This window comes from Lepidochelys olivacea (genome assembly GCF_965140295.1).
Source record: "Lepidochelys olivacea isolate rLepOli2 genome assembly, chromosome: 3".
Lineage (NCBI taxonomy): Eukaryota > Metazoa > Chordata > Testudines > Cheloniidae > Lepidochelys > Lepidochelys olivacea.
In genome coordinates this window covers 63,336,457-63,354,864 of record NC_140413.1, presented here as the reverse complement: position 1 = coordinate 63,354,864, position 18,408 = coordinate 63,336,457, and the positions used below count along the sequence as shown (strand labels likewise).

General features: G+C 39.4%; 1 protein-coding gene across 6 annotated transcripts in view; it reads right to left on the bottom strand.

The window, feature by feature from the left end:
- The window catches only part of BCKDHB (branched chain keto acid dehydrogenase E1 subunit beta), a 314,907-nt gene that overhangs the window by 36,396 nt on the left and 260,103 nt on the right, over window positions 1-18,408 (bottom strand). The window contains exon 10 of one of the 6 annotated variants that reach the window (XM_084622423.1): window positions 12,324-12,347. The exons of the other annotated variants lie outside the window; for them this stretch is intronic. Coding sequence (XP_084478549.1) covers window positions 12,339-12,347 — 9 coding nt within the window. The 3' untranslated portion in view covers window positions 12,324-12,338. Of the gene's footprint in view, window positions 1-12,323; window positions 12,348-18,408 lie in introns of those variants that run through there. 6 annotated transcript variants of the gene reach the window in all.

Below are 18,408 nucleotides of genomic sequence, written 5' to 3'. Positions count from 1 at the left end.
GGATTTTTACATCCAAAAGCTGTTCTTCGTATTCTTTTGGATTTCACCAATACTGGTATTTTTGATTCCCTGTTCAGATAATTCGAGTCTGAGGTTTTAGGATTCAAGAAGACAATATCACAAAAAGTGAAAGTTGAAAAATTCATTTACAGGTACATTTATATAACCCCCAAGATTTTATACACAGGGATCAGCTTACAAACTACATGCAAGGTAGAGTAGTTTGGATTTCTATTTCATCTTCACCTGAGGCAAATGAATTATGTATAACTGTTTGGAAATACCATGGACTGCACTTCATGAGGGAGATTATTCTTGGATATCTTCTAATTTATATACTACTTTATTATTTTACAATTTCCTGAAATATTTTCTACTCTAAAAATTTGTGCACTAAGTGGCAAAAAATTAAACACATTCAGTTTCTGTTTTGTTATTCAGTTCTGTTCTTGATGCTAACATTGCAGTAGCAGATTTTTCAGAGAAATCCCGACTTTTAGCAGCAACATGTTTATTTATACAAACCAGATTTGATATTTTATGCTCAATGCATTTTTCACTGCATTTTTCCAGTCCTTTGATAAATTTTTCATCCCCTGAAAGCATGGGTTTCAAATGGCAATGTACTGATCCATCAGTAAAGAAAGGGAATATTTTTACCCATGCACTTTGATTTTTGCAGTAAACTGTGAAGTAATACTTTCCCCCTAAGCTATAGAAAAATATTTAGTAACCTTCAGAAAATGATAAACAGATCAACTCAATAAAAAAGGAATTAATCTATTCGAATCAACATATTTTCAGAATTTCTATGCTGTACTTGAAGTTTTTGATAAAAATCTACAGTAAAAAAAAGTAAGTCTCATGTCATACAACCACCAAGAGACTGTTAAATTCAAAAGCTGATATTACAATCTTGAGCATGTGGAAGCAATTAACACAATTCCAGTGCTGCCGCAGTAAATAACACTTTAAAATACTACTTATTTGAAAGGCTGATACGTTTGCTAATTGCTACCTTGGTTTATACTTAAAAAGAATTTGGAGTAATTAATTACCTTTTAGTTCTAAGCAATGGAAGTAGAAAAATATGTTTATGGTGATTAACATGCATGATAGCATGTATTTTCTGCTGTATACATTTTTAAAAGTTAAATTATTGCTAATAATATTTAAATAGAAGTAGCTTATTTTCTCTTAATCTTATGAGAAACATAAACAACCTAAATTGCTTCATTCAGACACATCCTTGTTACTATTCTGAAAATGTTTATATTTAAAGTTCTGCTCTTTAGTTTTCTGATTGTCAAAAAACATTTTTCTTTTATTTCATCACAAGATCTAAATGTCCCTATGTTTGGAGGTGCTGATTGCTCTCAATTTCCATTGTGCATTTAGGTCAATAAGAGTTGATGGTGTTTAGCACCACACAGATCAGGCAGGCTTTCATCTGTTATTCATAATACAGCGTATGCTGAAATTGAAGCATGTCTGTTTCTCAGTATTTGGTACTTAAAATTTCATATAGAAACTGTTTGTGCCACTACAGACTAAACCACTGTCATTAGCATTTGACACAAATTTATTCCATCTTGATACAGTCAATAAAGGTAATTTTATAATATTGTTATGTAGTGAAGGTTATTTTGAATAGGAAACCATATGAAACAGGTTGTACTCAAACCATACACAAGCTTCTGATTTTTATTCTTTAGAGACTATAAAAGTGATGGCCCACTAACCTATAAATTTACAAAAGACATAAAATTAATCTCTTATTCTCCTGTAAATTGCTTCTTTGTTTTGGTTTCTCTGGGCCCAATCCTGATACCCTCACACCTCCTGTAGGCAAAACTCCCATTGAAGTCTCTAGGTATTTTGCCTATGCAAGTACAGAGAAGGACTGGCATGGATATTAGCAAATATCAGCATCCTCTCTCTCTCTCCATCTATGCCATAAACTGCATATAGATACTGGAAAAATTGGTCCTGCATCTGTCTTACAGGAATTCCAGCACTATCATAAGGTACCATCTGGTCTCCTTGCACAGCTCTTTGGAAGCAATCATGAACCAAACTAATAAAAACTTGTTCCAATCATCATGTGTTCACTTCAAATAAAACCACTTTGGTTTCGTACTATTCTTTATTTGAAATACACCATCCGTTAAACTTCAAGTGGCAACCACATTGGATGGATTTTATATAGATGACTAAAAGTTTGATCTTCTGTGGAATAGAGTCAGAGCTTTAGTCTTGTTCAGAATTCATTTTGAACACAAAACTGCAACACAGTTGAATAGTTACTGGCTATACTAAGTTTAAGGGCTAAACTTTTAAAAGTGTCCTCAGCTGGCCTCCAAATCAGTTTGTGCAAATACCTGCAAACATGCACAAACAATATTTACATGTATAAATTGGGTAGTTAGATGCCTAACAAGGGAAGGGGGTTGTACATGCAGAAAATAATGCATATGAATTTAGAGTCTGCATCTAAAAGTTCAGCCCTAAATTTCCCCTTTAAGTGTAAGGTAAGTAGAACAAATGGTTAAATTATTGTTGTCATACCAGCTTTTACCTACCTATGGACCCCTTTTCTTCCAGGGGGACCTTCTAAGTACATGGATTACTTATCTACAATTTGATGATGACAGCTAGCACAATAAATTCACTCAAAATTATCTTGAAATCCCCTTTACAACAACTGAGAGAATTATGATCTGTACTGTCATATGAAAGATAAATCTAATGGGGATGATTATGATACACGTCAGCAATAGCTACAAGAAGCCTACATTCTGCTTACACAACCACTAACATCCTTATCCTTGGTAGAGGGTGGGAATGAGTCATACAGCAAGTGATACTGGGCTGATGATGGTAAACTAAAAATCTAAGCACTAGTTGCTGCTGAGTTTTAGTGTCCAGATTGAGTTAACCGAGAGCCAAAAGTGAAATTCAATTATTCAATCCAAAAATATAACTGGGAACATTAGTCATTTTATTGTTATCTACAGAACTGTCATAACTCCAGTGACTTCACAGTTGCTTACACAATCCAACTTTTTTTTTTTTTTTTTTTAAATACAGAGTAGCAAATCAGCAAATTCTGGCAGACCTAATATAGCATGTCCTAGATCAAACAAGCCACTAAGGAACAGATAAAAGCTATCAAGCCAAAAAACTGTCAAGCACCAGGCCTGGAAACTCCTATGTGCCAAAAGGCTCTGAAGTGTAAAACAAAGTATAAAACATACTAGTGTGGTGCCGGAACGTTCAATAGTTTATGCCTGTGTAACATACTTGCATGAACACATTCATTTGCCTGCCACTATATTTACCTAATTTCTTTTACACTGACCGTTTCATATTTTCCCACTTATCCTTAATGTTAGAAATTGGCTCCCAGGATTTACCATTTTATGACATTTCTCTGTGCCTACATGAACTAACGGAATATTTGTTTTGGATTATATACCTCAATTTGAGTGGCGACAGAACACTGGGTTAGTTGCCAATAATGTGAACCTAGAGAGCTTCACAACTGTGAACCATGTTTTTTAACTCCTTGATGTACTTATTTAGGAATTTTGAGGTGAACAATGAGTAATTTCCTCTCGTTAATTTTCAAAAATGAAGACTGAACACAGAATTTGGACATGGGCTGTTAGAACTTCACCATTTACCAAGTGGTGAATCTAGAGTTTCACTGATTCCAGCCAGACTGCAGATGTTTACAAAGTTGATTCCCACTCTGCACAGAAAAAGTCTACATCAGTTTCTTACTTGAGAACTAGGAATTTGGGAGCAACTTTTAAAATAGGTATTTAGAAACTATAGCACATGTACAAATTAGTTAAATTGCACGCAATGCTTGTTAAGGGAACTAATGCTCATATGTCTATTTCTACAAATTTTACAATTCACTATTAATCTAAAAATCTCAGGAACAAATGACTCTCCTTTTAAGAGTTTGCTGAAATACTTGTTCACCTTTAAAACCAAGCAAATAATCTGTAATCTGACTACATATACTGCGGATGCTGATAAAATAAACCATGTCATATGCAATTATTGAATAACTTTTGTGTAAAAAAATCCTTAATTGTAGACATTTCATGAGTTTTTGCTCAGACTGTATTGCTTCAACTGTGTTTTAATCTTTATTTTTTCTATAACATGTGGTTTAATTTTATTTTCTCCATACTTAATCTAGTTAAAGTATTGTAATTCCATTTCAATGAAAGCCTCAGTTGCCTAATCAAAAATATATGCCTAACGAGAGCATCCACATAATTGGACTATTATAAGGTTATGTAACTAACTGTTCTTTTAGCACTGTTATATTTGTATTCCAGCACTGCAGTTTATAAACTAACTTTCCTTGCAGAAGAATATTTGCACCATGAAAAAACATAACTGGCATGAAAGAAAGCATCTTAAGAACATAACCTACTCATCCATTGGGCAGAGGGTCACAGGGAACAACTCATTTATGCTAGATACAATTTATTTAACAAGAAACAATGAACAAATTTTTTTTACAGCAATGCCCTCCATGCCATGCTTCAGAGGAAGATGGCATATTATCTATCCATTTCACATCAGTTAAATGACCTATGTTCAGCACACTGTGAATCTTTATGGTGTATTGGAGTATGTTCTGGCTCGGTGGTATCAGACACATTCTGTGGAGAGAGCCGAATTCCATTTTTAATTATGGTCCATATACAATTAGAACTACATAATCTCCTCAATCCACAGCACAGTTGCAAATGATGTGAACAGGAGGCTTGCTCATAGATCAAGGGTAGAACATAGCTTTCAATTGTAACTAAACTATTAGTTTATTATAGTTGTGATTATATGTTCAGCTCCTTATTATTGCACTCAGCTCCACTGCGGGAAAGTATACTGTCTTTAGGAACTACTGCTATTTCTGTCCTTTGTTTCTCTTCCTTCCCCATTCTTCCCTTTTTCTTGTCTTTGTATCTCTCCCCTTTTTTCTTCCTTCAGTATTCCATTCATGCGGCAACTCCCAATTCCCGCTTAACACACCTCCCCTGTTAGGCTTCATTCCAATCCCCTTCCCCAAACTATCTAGAAAGAAGATCAACAATTGAATAGTTAATGCTTACTTTAAACTGACATTATTGTGCAGTGTAGTTAACATCCCACGTAGGGCTGGTCTACACATGAAAATTAATCAAGAATAAGATAGGGTGTGAATTTAACTATTCCTGATTAACTCTATGTGTAGACACGCTTATCCTTGAATAAGAGAGCCTTATTCAGAATTGGATTAATCATTTTTTTTTTGAGCAACCTGACATGCTTTTGCTGCTTGTTCTCTGTCCCCCTCTCTCTCTGCTGTATAATTTCTAAGTCTGATGCTTCATGTTATATTAAATTGCCATAATTTATTGCTCTCACTATGTGTAGCTCCTCATAATGGAATTCTTAACTCCCACTAGACTTTGTTGTAGATCTCTTCTATTTCTTGACTGCCTGAATACATAATCTAATCTAAATGTTAACCATGTTAATCAAAATGTTAACCATGTTTTAAAAGGTCTCCCTTAAATTATTCTGAAGGCTTAGCTTCTCTTAAATATACCTCTATTCCTTTAAGTGGAAACTAATGCCTACTGAAAAATATTTTGTTTTTCCCAAAGTATACAATGTCTTAAAAATGAATGCCTCACCATAACTGTTTGCCTTCACCAGCAGAGCTGAACAAATAATTTGTAACAAATGCATTTTATGAACATGTTGCCATTTTCTTGTTTATTAACTGTTGGAACTGAGGACAAAATTCTCAAATGTATTCAAAAATTGTAGATTTCTTCAGAGCAGAATTCTTGATATGCACAACCTGTAAACCATTTACTATGAATATTTGCAATTTTTTCTGTGCTGGCTGATTACATAGATCATGTAGCACTGTTTCTGTTCCTTAATTAGATAACTTATGCAACTAGCCAACACATCATTTTAAAACTGAGAATTTCACTATGACACATAGAATTTGAAATTCACTTTCAGCCAATATTCAACCACAGCAACTAAAATATTGCTTTTGGGGAAGACACACACTAGTAAATCTATGTCTATGGAAATGAAATAGTAATGAATTCAGGTGATTCAAAATGTGTTTTGAATATTAAGAAATATTCAGAAAATTCTTCCTTCTGTTCACTATATTACAAAATAATCTAATTAACCAATTAAATTCCCAAATTAAACTCCATGTCATCTTTGAGCTGGAGGATAACAGTCAGGCAAGTCCACCGTTATTTTTTTTTTTGCACTGTTTTGCAAGTTTTTGGAAAAGGTTCAGAAAAGAGCAACAAAAATGATTAGGGGTATGGAACGACTTCCATATGAGGGAGATTAATAAGACTGGGGCTTTTCAGCTTGGAGAAGAGACGACTAAGGGGGTAGATGATAGAGGTCTATAAAATCATGACTGGTGTGGAGAAAGTAAATAAGGAAGTATTATTTACTCCTTTTCATAACACAAGAACTAGCAGTCACCAAATGAAATTAATAGGCAGCAGGTTCAAACAAATAAAAGAAAGTATTTTTTCCACACAACACACAGTCAACCTGTGGAACTCCTTGCCAGAGGATGTTGTGAAGGCCAAGACTATAACAGAGTTCAAAAAATAACTAGGTAAGTTCATGGAGAATAGGTTCATCAATGGCTATTAGCCACGATGGACAGGGATGGTGTCCCTAGCCTCTGGGTGCCAGAAGCTGGGAATGAGCGACAGGGGATGGATCACTCGATGATCGCCCTGTTCTGTTCATTCCCTCCCGGGCACCTGGCATTGGCCACTGTAGGAACACAGGATACTGGGCGAGATGGACCTTTGATCTGACCCAGTGTGGTTGTTCTTATGTAATTTCTTCCTCCTCAATTGTCAGTCAACATTTTTATTGAAGAGATCAGACTGATGCATAGCCAGCATTGATGGGGCTCAATTATGCAATATTTACTCTTGTTGGTGAGCATTTATTCACACAGGCAGCCCCAGCAATGTCAATAATTGCTTACCAATATGATCACCGGATGCACAGTCTAGCCCAGGGGTTCTCAAACTTCAATGCACCGTGACCCCCTTCGGACAACAAAAATTACTACAGGACCCCGGGGGGACAGAAGCCTGGGCCCTCCGAAGCCAAAGCCCCACTTCCCCAGGACAGGGGGCCAAAGCCGAAGCCCAAGGGCTTCAGCCCCAGGCAGGGGGCCTGTAACTTGAGCCTTACCGACAAGGGCTGTAGCCCTCAGACTTGGGCCATGCCCCCAGCAAGTCTAAGCCAGACGTGGTGACCCCATTAAAACTGAGTCACGACCCACTTTAGGGTCCCGACCCACAGTTTGAGAACCACTGGTCTGACCCATATTCTTTCAGTGCTTGCATGGCTCAAAAAGCTGTGCATATTTTGTGCTGAATTCAGCAAACCTATTTCTGTACCACACTCATTTTAGGCATTAGCAATATAAATGGTATTGTCAAGATGAGCGCAGATTATTTGCACCTCCATAAAACAAAATAATTACAGAAGGGTAATTATGGTCTGAGTTAATGATAAACTAGTGTTTGTGTCTTAATACATTTTTGTTATACCTCAAGGAAGTGTATTTTTAATATTATCTTTTTAATGAGGCCAGATGACTGTTTTCCTTCTAAGGACTTTTGAAAAAATAGCTCAAATAAGTTGAAAGTTGCTGAGTGAGAGAAAAGAGAATGGGGATAATTAAAATAAAGATTAACAATAAGAAAAAGAACAACAAAAATGGATAAACAAAACCCACCTGACAAGCAAACATCTGCATCACAAAGGACAAACCAGGAATCCCCTAATATAGACCCCTGCATTCATCTTGAGCCCCAACCCTTTTGATTTTTTTAAACAAACTGTTTCCTTCTCTCAAAAATTATCAACCTTCACTTGGCTCAATTACTTTTTTAATAGTATCCTTTGAAATCCTGTCAGTAAGTGAATCCTACAGAGAAGCATGTAAACATCACTGAGAAACTATTTAAGTAAGAGGAAATCGGCTTGATTGTTAATGCGTGCTCTTGAAAGACTATTAGAGATAAAGAATTTAGGAGGCGAGAAATGCTAACACAGTGTACAGCACAAGCTCTCTCTCTCTCAAGATGGTGACTAAATCTTTTCATAATTTGAACTATAACTGTCACAGATCAATTTCACAAATATGCTTTCAGGAATTTCCCTTTATTTCCATTGTAATTAATGTTGCTCACAAGTAACAAGGTTTTATCTATCAAGAAATTCATTTTAGAACAAATACATAAACTGATAAACTTCGGTGGGCTGGATTTTCCAATCTGCTATACTAGTTTGTACTCCATAAGCAGGAGGGGACATGGTGAAGTGGATCCCCACTATGTCTGATCCTCCATTGACAGAAGGTCCATTACAGATCTGCAAGTGGTAGCAGTTAGCGTAGGCCCTTGATGCTTTATCTTCTGCCATGGCTGGGTGGCTGAGGATCAGGGAACTGCACCCAGTTTCCTGTGGCCACCATTGTTCACTACATCAAACCACAGGGCCTTTATTTTTCTAAGATATTTCTAGGATGCCCATCCCCACAGTATCTAGGCACTAATAGACTTGTTAATCATACCAGACACTTAGATGCCCATCCTATTTTACTACTTTGATTGAAGTTGTAATTCCAATCCAGCATCTTCCCTTTTAGCTAGCAAGTAAAAAGACTGTATTGGTCCATTTATAAAGCTAAGATTCCTTAGCACTGCTACTGGCTGAACACAGCCATATCTTTTAAGAAAAGACATTTTATCTTTTTGCAATAGAACTCCTGAAAATTGAAAAACATAATACAGTTGTCGACCTAGGATCATAGAAACATTTTATAAAGCCTTCTGGTGCTTTACAATACACAAAGCACTCTTGATTCAAAGAAAGAAAAGCAAGTTGAAGTGGAAAAATATACTGCTGCGTGTATCTGCTCTTTTCGCTTCATGTATTATTAGTTAAGTGCCAGTAATGTGCTTAGTACTGTGCTAGACACACATCTGAATACAATCCCTTCCCCAAATAACGTACAGTCTAAACAACAGATACAAGAAAGTCAAGAGCTGCTAGTCTATCCTAGAAGAGCTCTGCTGTGCCACTGTGGCACGTCTGGCGAAGACACTATAAGCTGATGGGAGAGAGCTCTCCTGTTGGCATAATTACTCCACCTCTGTGAGAGGCGGAAGCTATGTTAGCAGGAGAGCTTCTCCCACTGACATAGTGCTGGTGTGGCCAGCGCTTAGGTTGCGTTAATTGTGCCGCTTGGGAGGTGGCTTTTTTTACACTCCTCAGCGACGTAATTATATCAACATATGTGGCAGTGTAAACCTGCCTTTTGAGGTCCAGAAGAGGGAATTAACTTGAATTACCTGTTTAGGGGTGGGAGGTCTTTTGATCTAATTATTTTCTTCTCCAGCGCAAACTGTAGGAGGTAAAGATATTCACCATGATTTACTGTTTGTAGATGTCATAGAGTGAATGACCTTTCGGGAGAAGTTGGAAGATGGGGATCTGGCATATTGGGTTTGAGACTAGCCATGCCTCCATATTATTTCCTGGATTGGCAAAAGTTTTAAAAGAAACTAATATAAATGTTGTGCCAATCCAAGCTCTCTGATGTGCTTAAAGTGCCAGGTATAATATTGGGACCAAATCCTTCCTGTAGCCCACAGCTCAGGGGTTCCCAGACTTGGTTCATGGCTTGTTCAGGGTAAGCCCCTGGTAGGCGTGAGACACTTTGTTTACCTGAGCATCCAGAGGTATGGCTGCTCGCAGCTCCCAGTGGCCACGGTTCACCATTCCTGGCCAATAAAGCGGTGGGAACCTCTGCTAGCTCAACTCACACAGTGTGCACTGGGGATTTCCATGGGAATTGGACGGAGAAAGGTAACTCATGAAAAGCAGCAGAGATATGTGACAGACTTGATTTCATCAGCATCAGAGCTGCAGTAGTCTTTGTGGCAGCAATATCGCTCACCCACGTGTTGAGAAGAAAGAAAATGAAGAGTGAGTCCAAGTAGTGGCAGATTCACTGCCTTTGCCTTCATTCCTCCCTGGGCTTTCTCCAAAAAGCTCTGCACAACAGAGTGTAGGTAAGCCCATCCACCTCCCCAGCTAGATAATATACAAGCAGTATGGCCACACTACCCTGCATCCCATTGCTGTGCTCACCTCCCTTTGACTGAAAAACCACACTGTCCATGCTGAATCAGGGCTCATGGAGGATTTGCATCTTTATGATGTAAAGCAGGCTGTGGGTATTACTATGCTGACATAGTGCTTCCAAAACCAGCATTTTTTTCCTCAGCCAACATAAAGAAAAACTGCTGGCCAAGGTGTGTTTTCAGTATTACACAGTTGAAAAAACATTAAACACAACAGAGAGCAGAAAGAAAACTGAGTGTTGAGAGAAACATGGAGGAATGCACAAAAGGAGAAAGCAAATTATAGGGGAAGCCTAAAAAGTCTAGAATTTTTTTTTAACTCTACATGAATACAAATGAAGAGAAAACAAAAAAATTAGCCTCTTACTAGCCCCTTGGCAGGAAAACACAGCTGTTATTCATAAACTACACTATAAACATACTTTCCCTTAAGATAAAAAGATCAATGAACAGTTTAGCACCTGAATAACCTGAAATTAAAATGCACTTCTCACAAATCAAATACCAGTGAATTAGCAATTTTTCCAGTAGACAACATTTTAAATGCCAGATAAGTAGTAGGTAGTAGTAGGTAGGTATGTCACAGATAAAGGCAAAGGAAAAAAAAGTTTTTACTTCCTTTTAATGTTTATCTGATTCTACTGCTTCGCCAAGTGCCACAAACAGTGTTTGCAAAAAATAGAGAATTGACTTTGTAAAGAAACTGAATGAAATTCAATAAGGGTGGATGAAAGCCTTAATTTCAACACTGTTCTACAATCAATACAGAATATATCAGTGTGTGCCCTTCTGAAATAGAAGCAACAAAAGAATCTTTAGACAGAGTGTCAGGGACAAAAGGGGGAAGATATGAAAGAAGACGCCAAGGAAACTTTGGCAATAATAATGAAACACCTTTTGAAAAATGAACAGACAGTACACTTTCATAAATGGGAAGACAAAAGTTGTTAGAATTTTATTGAGGAGAGAGATTGATGTCAAGCTATATCACATTGAATGATACTGGAATTAACTTGTTTCATAAATCACCTGAAATCTTTGTTGGCAAAGCTTACTTCAACTGTCGTACTATTTTGAACAAAACAAAATATTTCTCTAACCATGTATCTATGCATGTCACTATCTACCTCCCTCCCTAAGTACTCATACAGCTCTCATCACCATAGTATCTGAGTGCCTCATAATCATAAAAGGATTTTTTTTATCCTACACTTTGTTGAAGTAGGGAAGTATTACTCCCATTTTATCAATGGGGAGCTCAGGCACACGATAGATTAGGTCACTTGTCCAAGCTCACACAGGATATCATAGAATCACAGAAATGTGGGACTGGAAGGGAAATCTGTGGGTGAGCCAGGAAATAAAAGAGTGTCTTTTGAGTCCCTGTTCAGAACCCTTTCTGCACTAGTTGTAGAAGTGTATCTAATTGATATGCCCCTGAATATCAAAACCTCTGTCCTCTAAAAACTAAAAATGGAGAATTTATGAAATATCATCTGTGATCATGTTTTTCTTTCTTATTCCATCCAGATTATTAATAAAGATGTTAAATAAACTGAGTCTAACACAGATGATTCTTTCCTTATAGCCTTTACCCAGTTCTCAGTCTATTTCATTGTACTTATACTGTGCTAATATGAACGAATTATTCTAGCAAAGCTTTAAGAGGCACTGTCTCAATACAAAAATTCAGATTGATTTCATCTACCCATTCCCCTCATCTAATTTTGTAATCTGATCCAAAAGTGACTGAATTTGTTTAGCATTTTGTTCTTTATATTATGGTTATTAATATAGATTTATAAATTACCAACCCTGTACTAGACGTTAAGCATAATCTATGCAGTTAATTGCACATAGTTTTCACATCAAATAAGTATGTATAAACATTTTTCCTTTAATATTTGTTTTATTTTAACAGGGATCCAAGTTTGTTTTGATAATGATTCCCAGGGTCACTCTCTGACCTATGAAGCTACAATAGTGAAAGCTAAAATCAGTAGAACTACAAAAAGATTTCAAATTCATGTGCTCCAGCTCTGCAGCTTGCGGCCTGGTTGTTCATGTTGCAAAAGAAATGCCATCACTTCTGTACATGTGCTACAAGACCTAGGAAAAATGGAACACATAGAAGCCCAAGAATCAGCCTGGTTTTAAACTCTGAATTGATTTGCTTTTGTGGCGTCTAAGTCAGATTCTTCATACTACTTGAATGTGGTTTTTGTGGATGAATACAAAAGTCACAACTGGCAAGAGTTATAAGCCAATGGAATTTTTTCACCTAGAACTGTTGCTCTTGTAAATTTAAGAAATTTATTTAAGGATTTCATTTTAAAAAAGGAGAAAAGGAAAAAAAGAAAATGGATATGCCAAAATTTGATTGATGCTTTTTTTTCAATTTCACATTTTGTTTTGCTTTGGACACACACCCCTGCATGAGCGAATCATACAGTGTAAAATCCCCTCACTGTTCATATTTTATTAGTATAATATAATAAAAGCCAAAAATAATTGGCACTGGAGAACTCTTCAGGTTGAAAAAAGTGTGCATAATACATTCCTTGTGTTAGGTCTCCATACTGTACTAGGAACTCTAATGTTCCATTATTACAAAATGTGGTTGTGAAAGAGTATAAAAATAGACAAACAAAAGACGGACCAAAACACTCAAGCTTAGAACATGCAGTGCACAAAGTACAGTCCCACTGTATTTACCCAATCATTAGCTGTCTGTTTGTTTTGTATATGGGGAAGCGCAAAGTAAACTAGAAAGCTTGCTTGCGTAGATACTTCCATCAGTACTGTAGGCTTATTAGTAGCCAGGCAGCTTTCTGCAAGTGAAAGCTTTTACGATTTGAAATCTTTCTAAAACAAACAATATGGCATTTTATCCCTTAGCTACTGTTCTTGAGTCTCGATTTTGAACACATTTATAATCCATAAATATGGATTACTGGTGCTTTAGCTAAAAAGGGTCATTTTGTGTTGCTCTAGTCCAGAGTCCGCTTTGTACATTGATGTCCCCCTACTAGCATGCACAGAAAGAGTGGGGTCAGTCACCTTTATGAAACCATCCCCAAAATCCACAGGTGGCCCTCTGTGGGGTTTGGTTTCATGGCAGGCAAGGAAACTGTGGGAGGACTCGCGTTGAGTAGAGTAGGGCAGAGGCAAGGTGAGAAGAAGAGTGGATGCACATCATCCCTTTGTGGGCTCCGGAAAAATTATACAGATGTATCAGAGGGGTAGCCATGTTAGTCTGTATCCACAAAAATAACAAAAGAGTCCGGTGGCACCTTAAAGACTAACAGATTTATTTGGGCATAAGCTTTCATGGGTAAAAAGCCCACTTCTTCAGAGAAGTTTTTTACCCATGAAAGCTTATGCCCAAATAAATCTGTTAGTCTTTAAGGTGCCACCAGACTCCTCATTTAAGGTTAGGCTTGACAAAGCCCTGGCTGGGATGATTTAGTTGGGGATTGGTCCTGCTTTGAGCAGGGAGTTGGACTAGATGCCCTCCTGAGGTCCCTTCCGACCCTGATTTTCTATGATTGTCTTTATACAGATGTAGTACTTTCACCATGGAGCTTCCTTCCTACAGGGGAGCCCCGCTTTCCAGCTTCCACCCCCATCAAGGTCAGCCAGGGCTGGACAGAGTCCCTGGGGGAGTGGCTCCCTTGAGCAGTGCTTCCAGGGACCAAAGGTGGAGGAATGCCAGCAGCAAGGTGCCTATGTGCAGATGTTCCTAAGATTTGCAGGGTTTCATTTTTTCCACTGTTATTTTTCCTTATAAAAACTTGTCTAAAACACATTCACTAAATGCACTGAAAATTCACCTTCACAAGAAGCTTAATGCAAGAACTGTCAAGACTTTCAGTGAATGATAGGTCTCAGCAGTAATTACACAACCAATTCCAGTTTTAAATCCTGGAGATTACACAATGTTTTTTTCTTCCAAAGAAAGAAGATCACTTTATAGCTTTTTATTTCAAAGAAGCTCTTCTTCCCTTTTGGAAGTAAGTCAAACAATACTGTTTCATTTGTTATTCTCAGACCTGAAAGCCGCCAACAAAATCTTCAGCCATGTTTCCTTTGTTTTTCCTACCTATCTGAGTCTCCTAAATTTCCACAAAGCAGAAATTAAGCAGTTTCGCTCAAGGAAAATACAGGCAGTTAGCAGCAGGATCACTTTTAACCACACGCTGCAGACTGTAAAGGTGGAATTAAAACAATCAAACAAAACCATTGCAAATGTTTCACATCAGAAATATGCACCAACCCATCCATCTTCTTAGTATGAGATGTTCACTGCTGAAAATTTATGGCAGAAAAAACCAAAAAAGGTCCAGAACGAAACAGATTAGAAAATAATTTTGGTAACTTTGATGGGAGGTGAGGGGGGAGAATCCTAAAAGGAGCTGGCCGGTTTAAGGCTTGCTCCCCCAGTACAGCCAGATGCCTTTGCATAAACTGTCAGGATTTCAGGAAATAGAGCCATCAGACAACGTGGCAGTTTGCAAAGTTTGAACAAGTGTACCAGCACTTTAAGGGGACGCAAATGACAGAGCCGTACACAACTTGGAAGAGAGCAAAAGGGTTTCCCCCTCTTGCTCTCTTGGGCCTTGTCTACACTACGAAATTAGGTCAAATTTATAGAAGTCGGTTTTATAGAAAGGGTTTTTATACAGTCGATTGTGTGTCCCCCCACAAAAATACTCTAAGTGCATGTAGTCGGCGGAGTGTGTCCACAGAACAGAGGCAACCGTCGACTTCCGGAGCGCTGCACTGTGGGTAGCTATCCCACAGTTCCCGCAGTCTCCACCACCCATTTGAATTCTGGGTAGAAATCCCAGTGCCTGATGGGGCTAAAACATTGTCACAGGTGGTTCTGGATACATATCATCATGCCCCCCTTCCCTCCCTCCCTCCCTCCATGAGAGCAACGGCAGACTATCGTTTTGCGCCTTTTTTCTTGAGTTACCTGTGGAGACGCCATACCACAGCAAGTATGGAGCCGCTCAGATAACCATCACCGTATGTCTCCTGGGTGCTGGCAGATGCAGTATTGCATTGCTACCCAACAGCAGTTTATTGCCTTTTGGCAGCAGACAGTGCAGTATGACTGGTAGCCGTCGTCGAAGTAGTCCAGGGTGCTCTTTTAACTGACCTCGATGAGGTCAGGGGTGCCTGGGCAAACATGGGAGTGACTCAGCCAGGTCATTTCCCTTTTAAGTTTCGTCTCATGGCGATTCAGTCCTACCAGCAGTGCACTGTCTTTTAATCTGCAGCCAGCAGAAGACGATGGCCAGCAGTCATACTGCACCGTCTTCTGCCGAACACCCAGGAGAGGACGATGGCTAGCGGTTGTACTGCACAATCTGCTGCCAGCAAGATGTACAAAGATAGATGAAGTGGATCAGAACAAGAAATAGACCAGATTTGTTTTGTATTCATTTTCTCCTCCCTCCCTCTGTGAAATCAATGGCCTGCTAAACCCGGTTTTGAGTTCTATCCTTGAGGGGGCCATTCTGTTTCTCGCAAAGCCACCCCCTTTGTTGATTTTAATTCCCTGTAAGCCAACCCTATAAGCCATGTTGTCAGTCGCCCCTCCCTCCGCCAGAGCAATGGCAAACAATTGTTTCGCGCCCTTTTCCCTGGATTGCTCGAGCAGGAGCAGACGCCATAGCACGGCAAACATGGAGCCTGTTCAGCTCACCACAGCAGTTATGACCATTGTAAACACCTCGCGCATTATCGTGCAGTGTATGCAGAACCAGCACCCAAAAACCCAGGCGAGTAGGCGATGGCAGCACGGTGATGAGGACATGAACACACTTTTCTCTAAAACTGCGTTCCCCCGCAATTTGGAGATTGTTAGGATATAGATATTCAGGCCTGTCTGTAAAGGCCTATACTCTAAGAATTTAGGTGTATTCTTATCACTTGGCTAGTTATAGAGGTATAAAAGAAAGAATCAAAATCACTGTCTGCCAATGTGAAAAGGAGGACTTGTGGCACCTTCGAGACTAACCAATTTATAAATTGGTTAGTCTCTAAGGTGCCACAAGTCCTCCTTTTCTTTTTGCGAATACAGACTAACACGGCTGTTACTCTGAAACCTGTCTGCCAATGTAAGGTTCTTCTCTTACTGTGACAGTCTGAGGCCCTGTTCTTAGGCTAAGGCCTTTGGCTAAGCAACAGAGGCAGTCATAAGCTGGGAAGCGAACGATCACCTCACATTCCAAACTAGTCACATTGAAATAAGGTGCTATTGGGCTGTTAGGAATACAATCCTGTCCTGATAATGCCTGTCACCTCCAGAGAAAGGGAAGTGCCAAGAAGATGTAAAAGGAAACTTAGTTTGAGAGCATCCTGTCTGGCAAGAACTCACTTATCAATAGCTGGGATGTGAAATCATCACTTCTGTATTGTTTTGTCATTATAGTTCCCACTTTGCTATTGTTTGTCTGTATAATCTGTCTGGTTCTGTGATGGTTTCTGTCTGCTGTATAATTAATTTTGCTGGGTGTAAACTAATTAAGGTGGTGGGATATAATTGGTTACATAATCATGTTACAATATGTTAGGATTGGTTAGTTAAATTTCAGGAAAATGATTGGTTAAGGTATAGCGAAGCAGAACTCAAGTTTTACTATATAGTCTGCAGTCAATCAGGAAATGAGTGGGTGTGGATGTGGGGAAGGGAAATGGGAACAGGGGTGGGGAAATTGGAATCATGTTTTGCTAAAGGGGGAAATGGGATCAGGGAATGGGGTAAGGAAATTAGAATCATGTTTGGCTAAGGGCAGGAATGGGAACAGGGACAGAGGTGTAAGGCTCTGTGGTGTCAGAGCTGGGAAGGGGGACACTAAGGAAGGAAACTGGAATCATGCTTGCTGGAAGTTCACCCCAATAAACATAGAATTGTTTGCACCTTTGGACTTGGGGTATTGTTGCTCTCTGCTCATGCGAGAAGGACCAGGGAAGTAAGTGGGTGAAGGAATAAGCCCCCTAACAGAGATCATGGTGTTAATGGGGCAGACTCATGCTGTGGAACGCCAATTCTGGGCCCGGGAAACAAGCACAGAGTGGTGGGACAGCACAGTGTTGCGGGTCTGGGATGATTCCCAGTGGCTCCGAAACTTTCGCATGCATAAGGGCACTTTCATGGAACTTTGTGTCTTGCTTTCCCCTGACCTGAAGCGCAAGAATACCAAGATGAGGGCAGCCCTCACAGTTCACAAGCGAGTGGCAATAGCCCTGTTGAAGCTTGCAAAGCCAGACAGCTACCAGTCAGTAGGTAATCAATTTGGAGTGGGCAAATCTACTGTGGGGGTTGCTGTGATGCAAGTAGCCAATACAATCATTGAGCTGCTGCTACCAAAGGTAGTGACTCTGGGAAATGTGCAGGTCATACTAGATGGCTTTGCTGCAATGGGATTCCCTAACTGTGGTGGGGCTATAGACGGAATGCATAACCCTATCTTGGGACCGGACCACCAGGGTAGCCAGTACATAAACCGCAAGGGGTACTTTTCAATGGTGCTGCAAGCACTGGTGGATCACAAGGGATGTTTCACCAACATCAACGTGGGATGGCCGGGAAAGGTTCACGACGCTCGTGTCTTCAGGAACTCTGGTCTGTTTAAATGACTGCAGGAAGGGATTTACTTCCCAGACCAGAAAATAACTGTTGGAGATGTTGAAATGCCTATAGTTATCCTTGGAGACCCAGCCTAACCCTTAATGCCCTGGCTCATGATGCCGTACACAGGCACCCTGGACAGTAGTCAGGAGTTGTTCAACTACAGGCTGAGCAAGTGCAGAACGGTGGTAGTGTGTGCATTTGGATGCTTAAAGGGTCGCTGGCGCAGTTTACTGACTCGCTCAGACCTCAGTGAAACTACTATTCCCATTGTTATTGCTGTTTGCTGTGTGCTCCACAATCTCTGTGAGAGTAAGGGGGACGTTTATGCAAATCGCCTGGCTGCTGAATACGCGCAGCTAGACACCAGGGCAGTTAAAAGAACACAGCAGGAAGTGGTGCGCATGAGAGAAGCTTTGAAAACCAGTTTCATGACTGGCCAGGGTACTGTGTGACACTTCTGTTTGTTTCTCCTTGATGAAAACCCACCCCCTCAGTTGCCTCTAAATTCCCTGTAAACCACCCGCC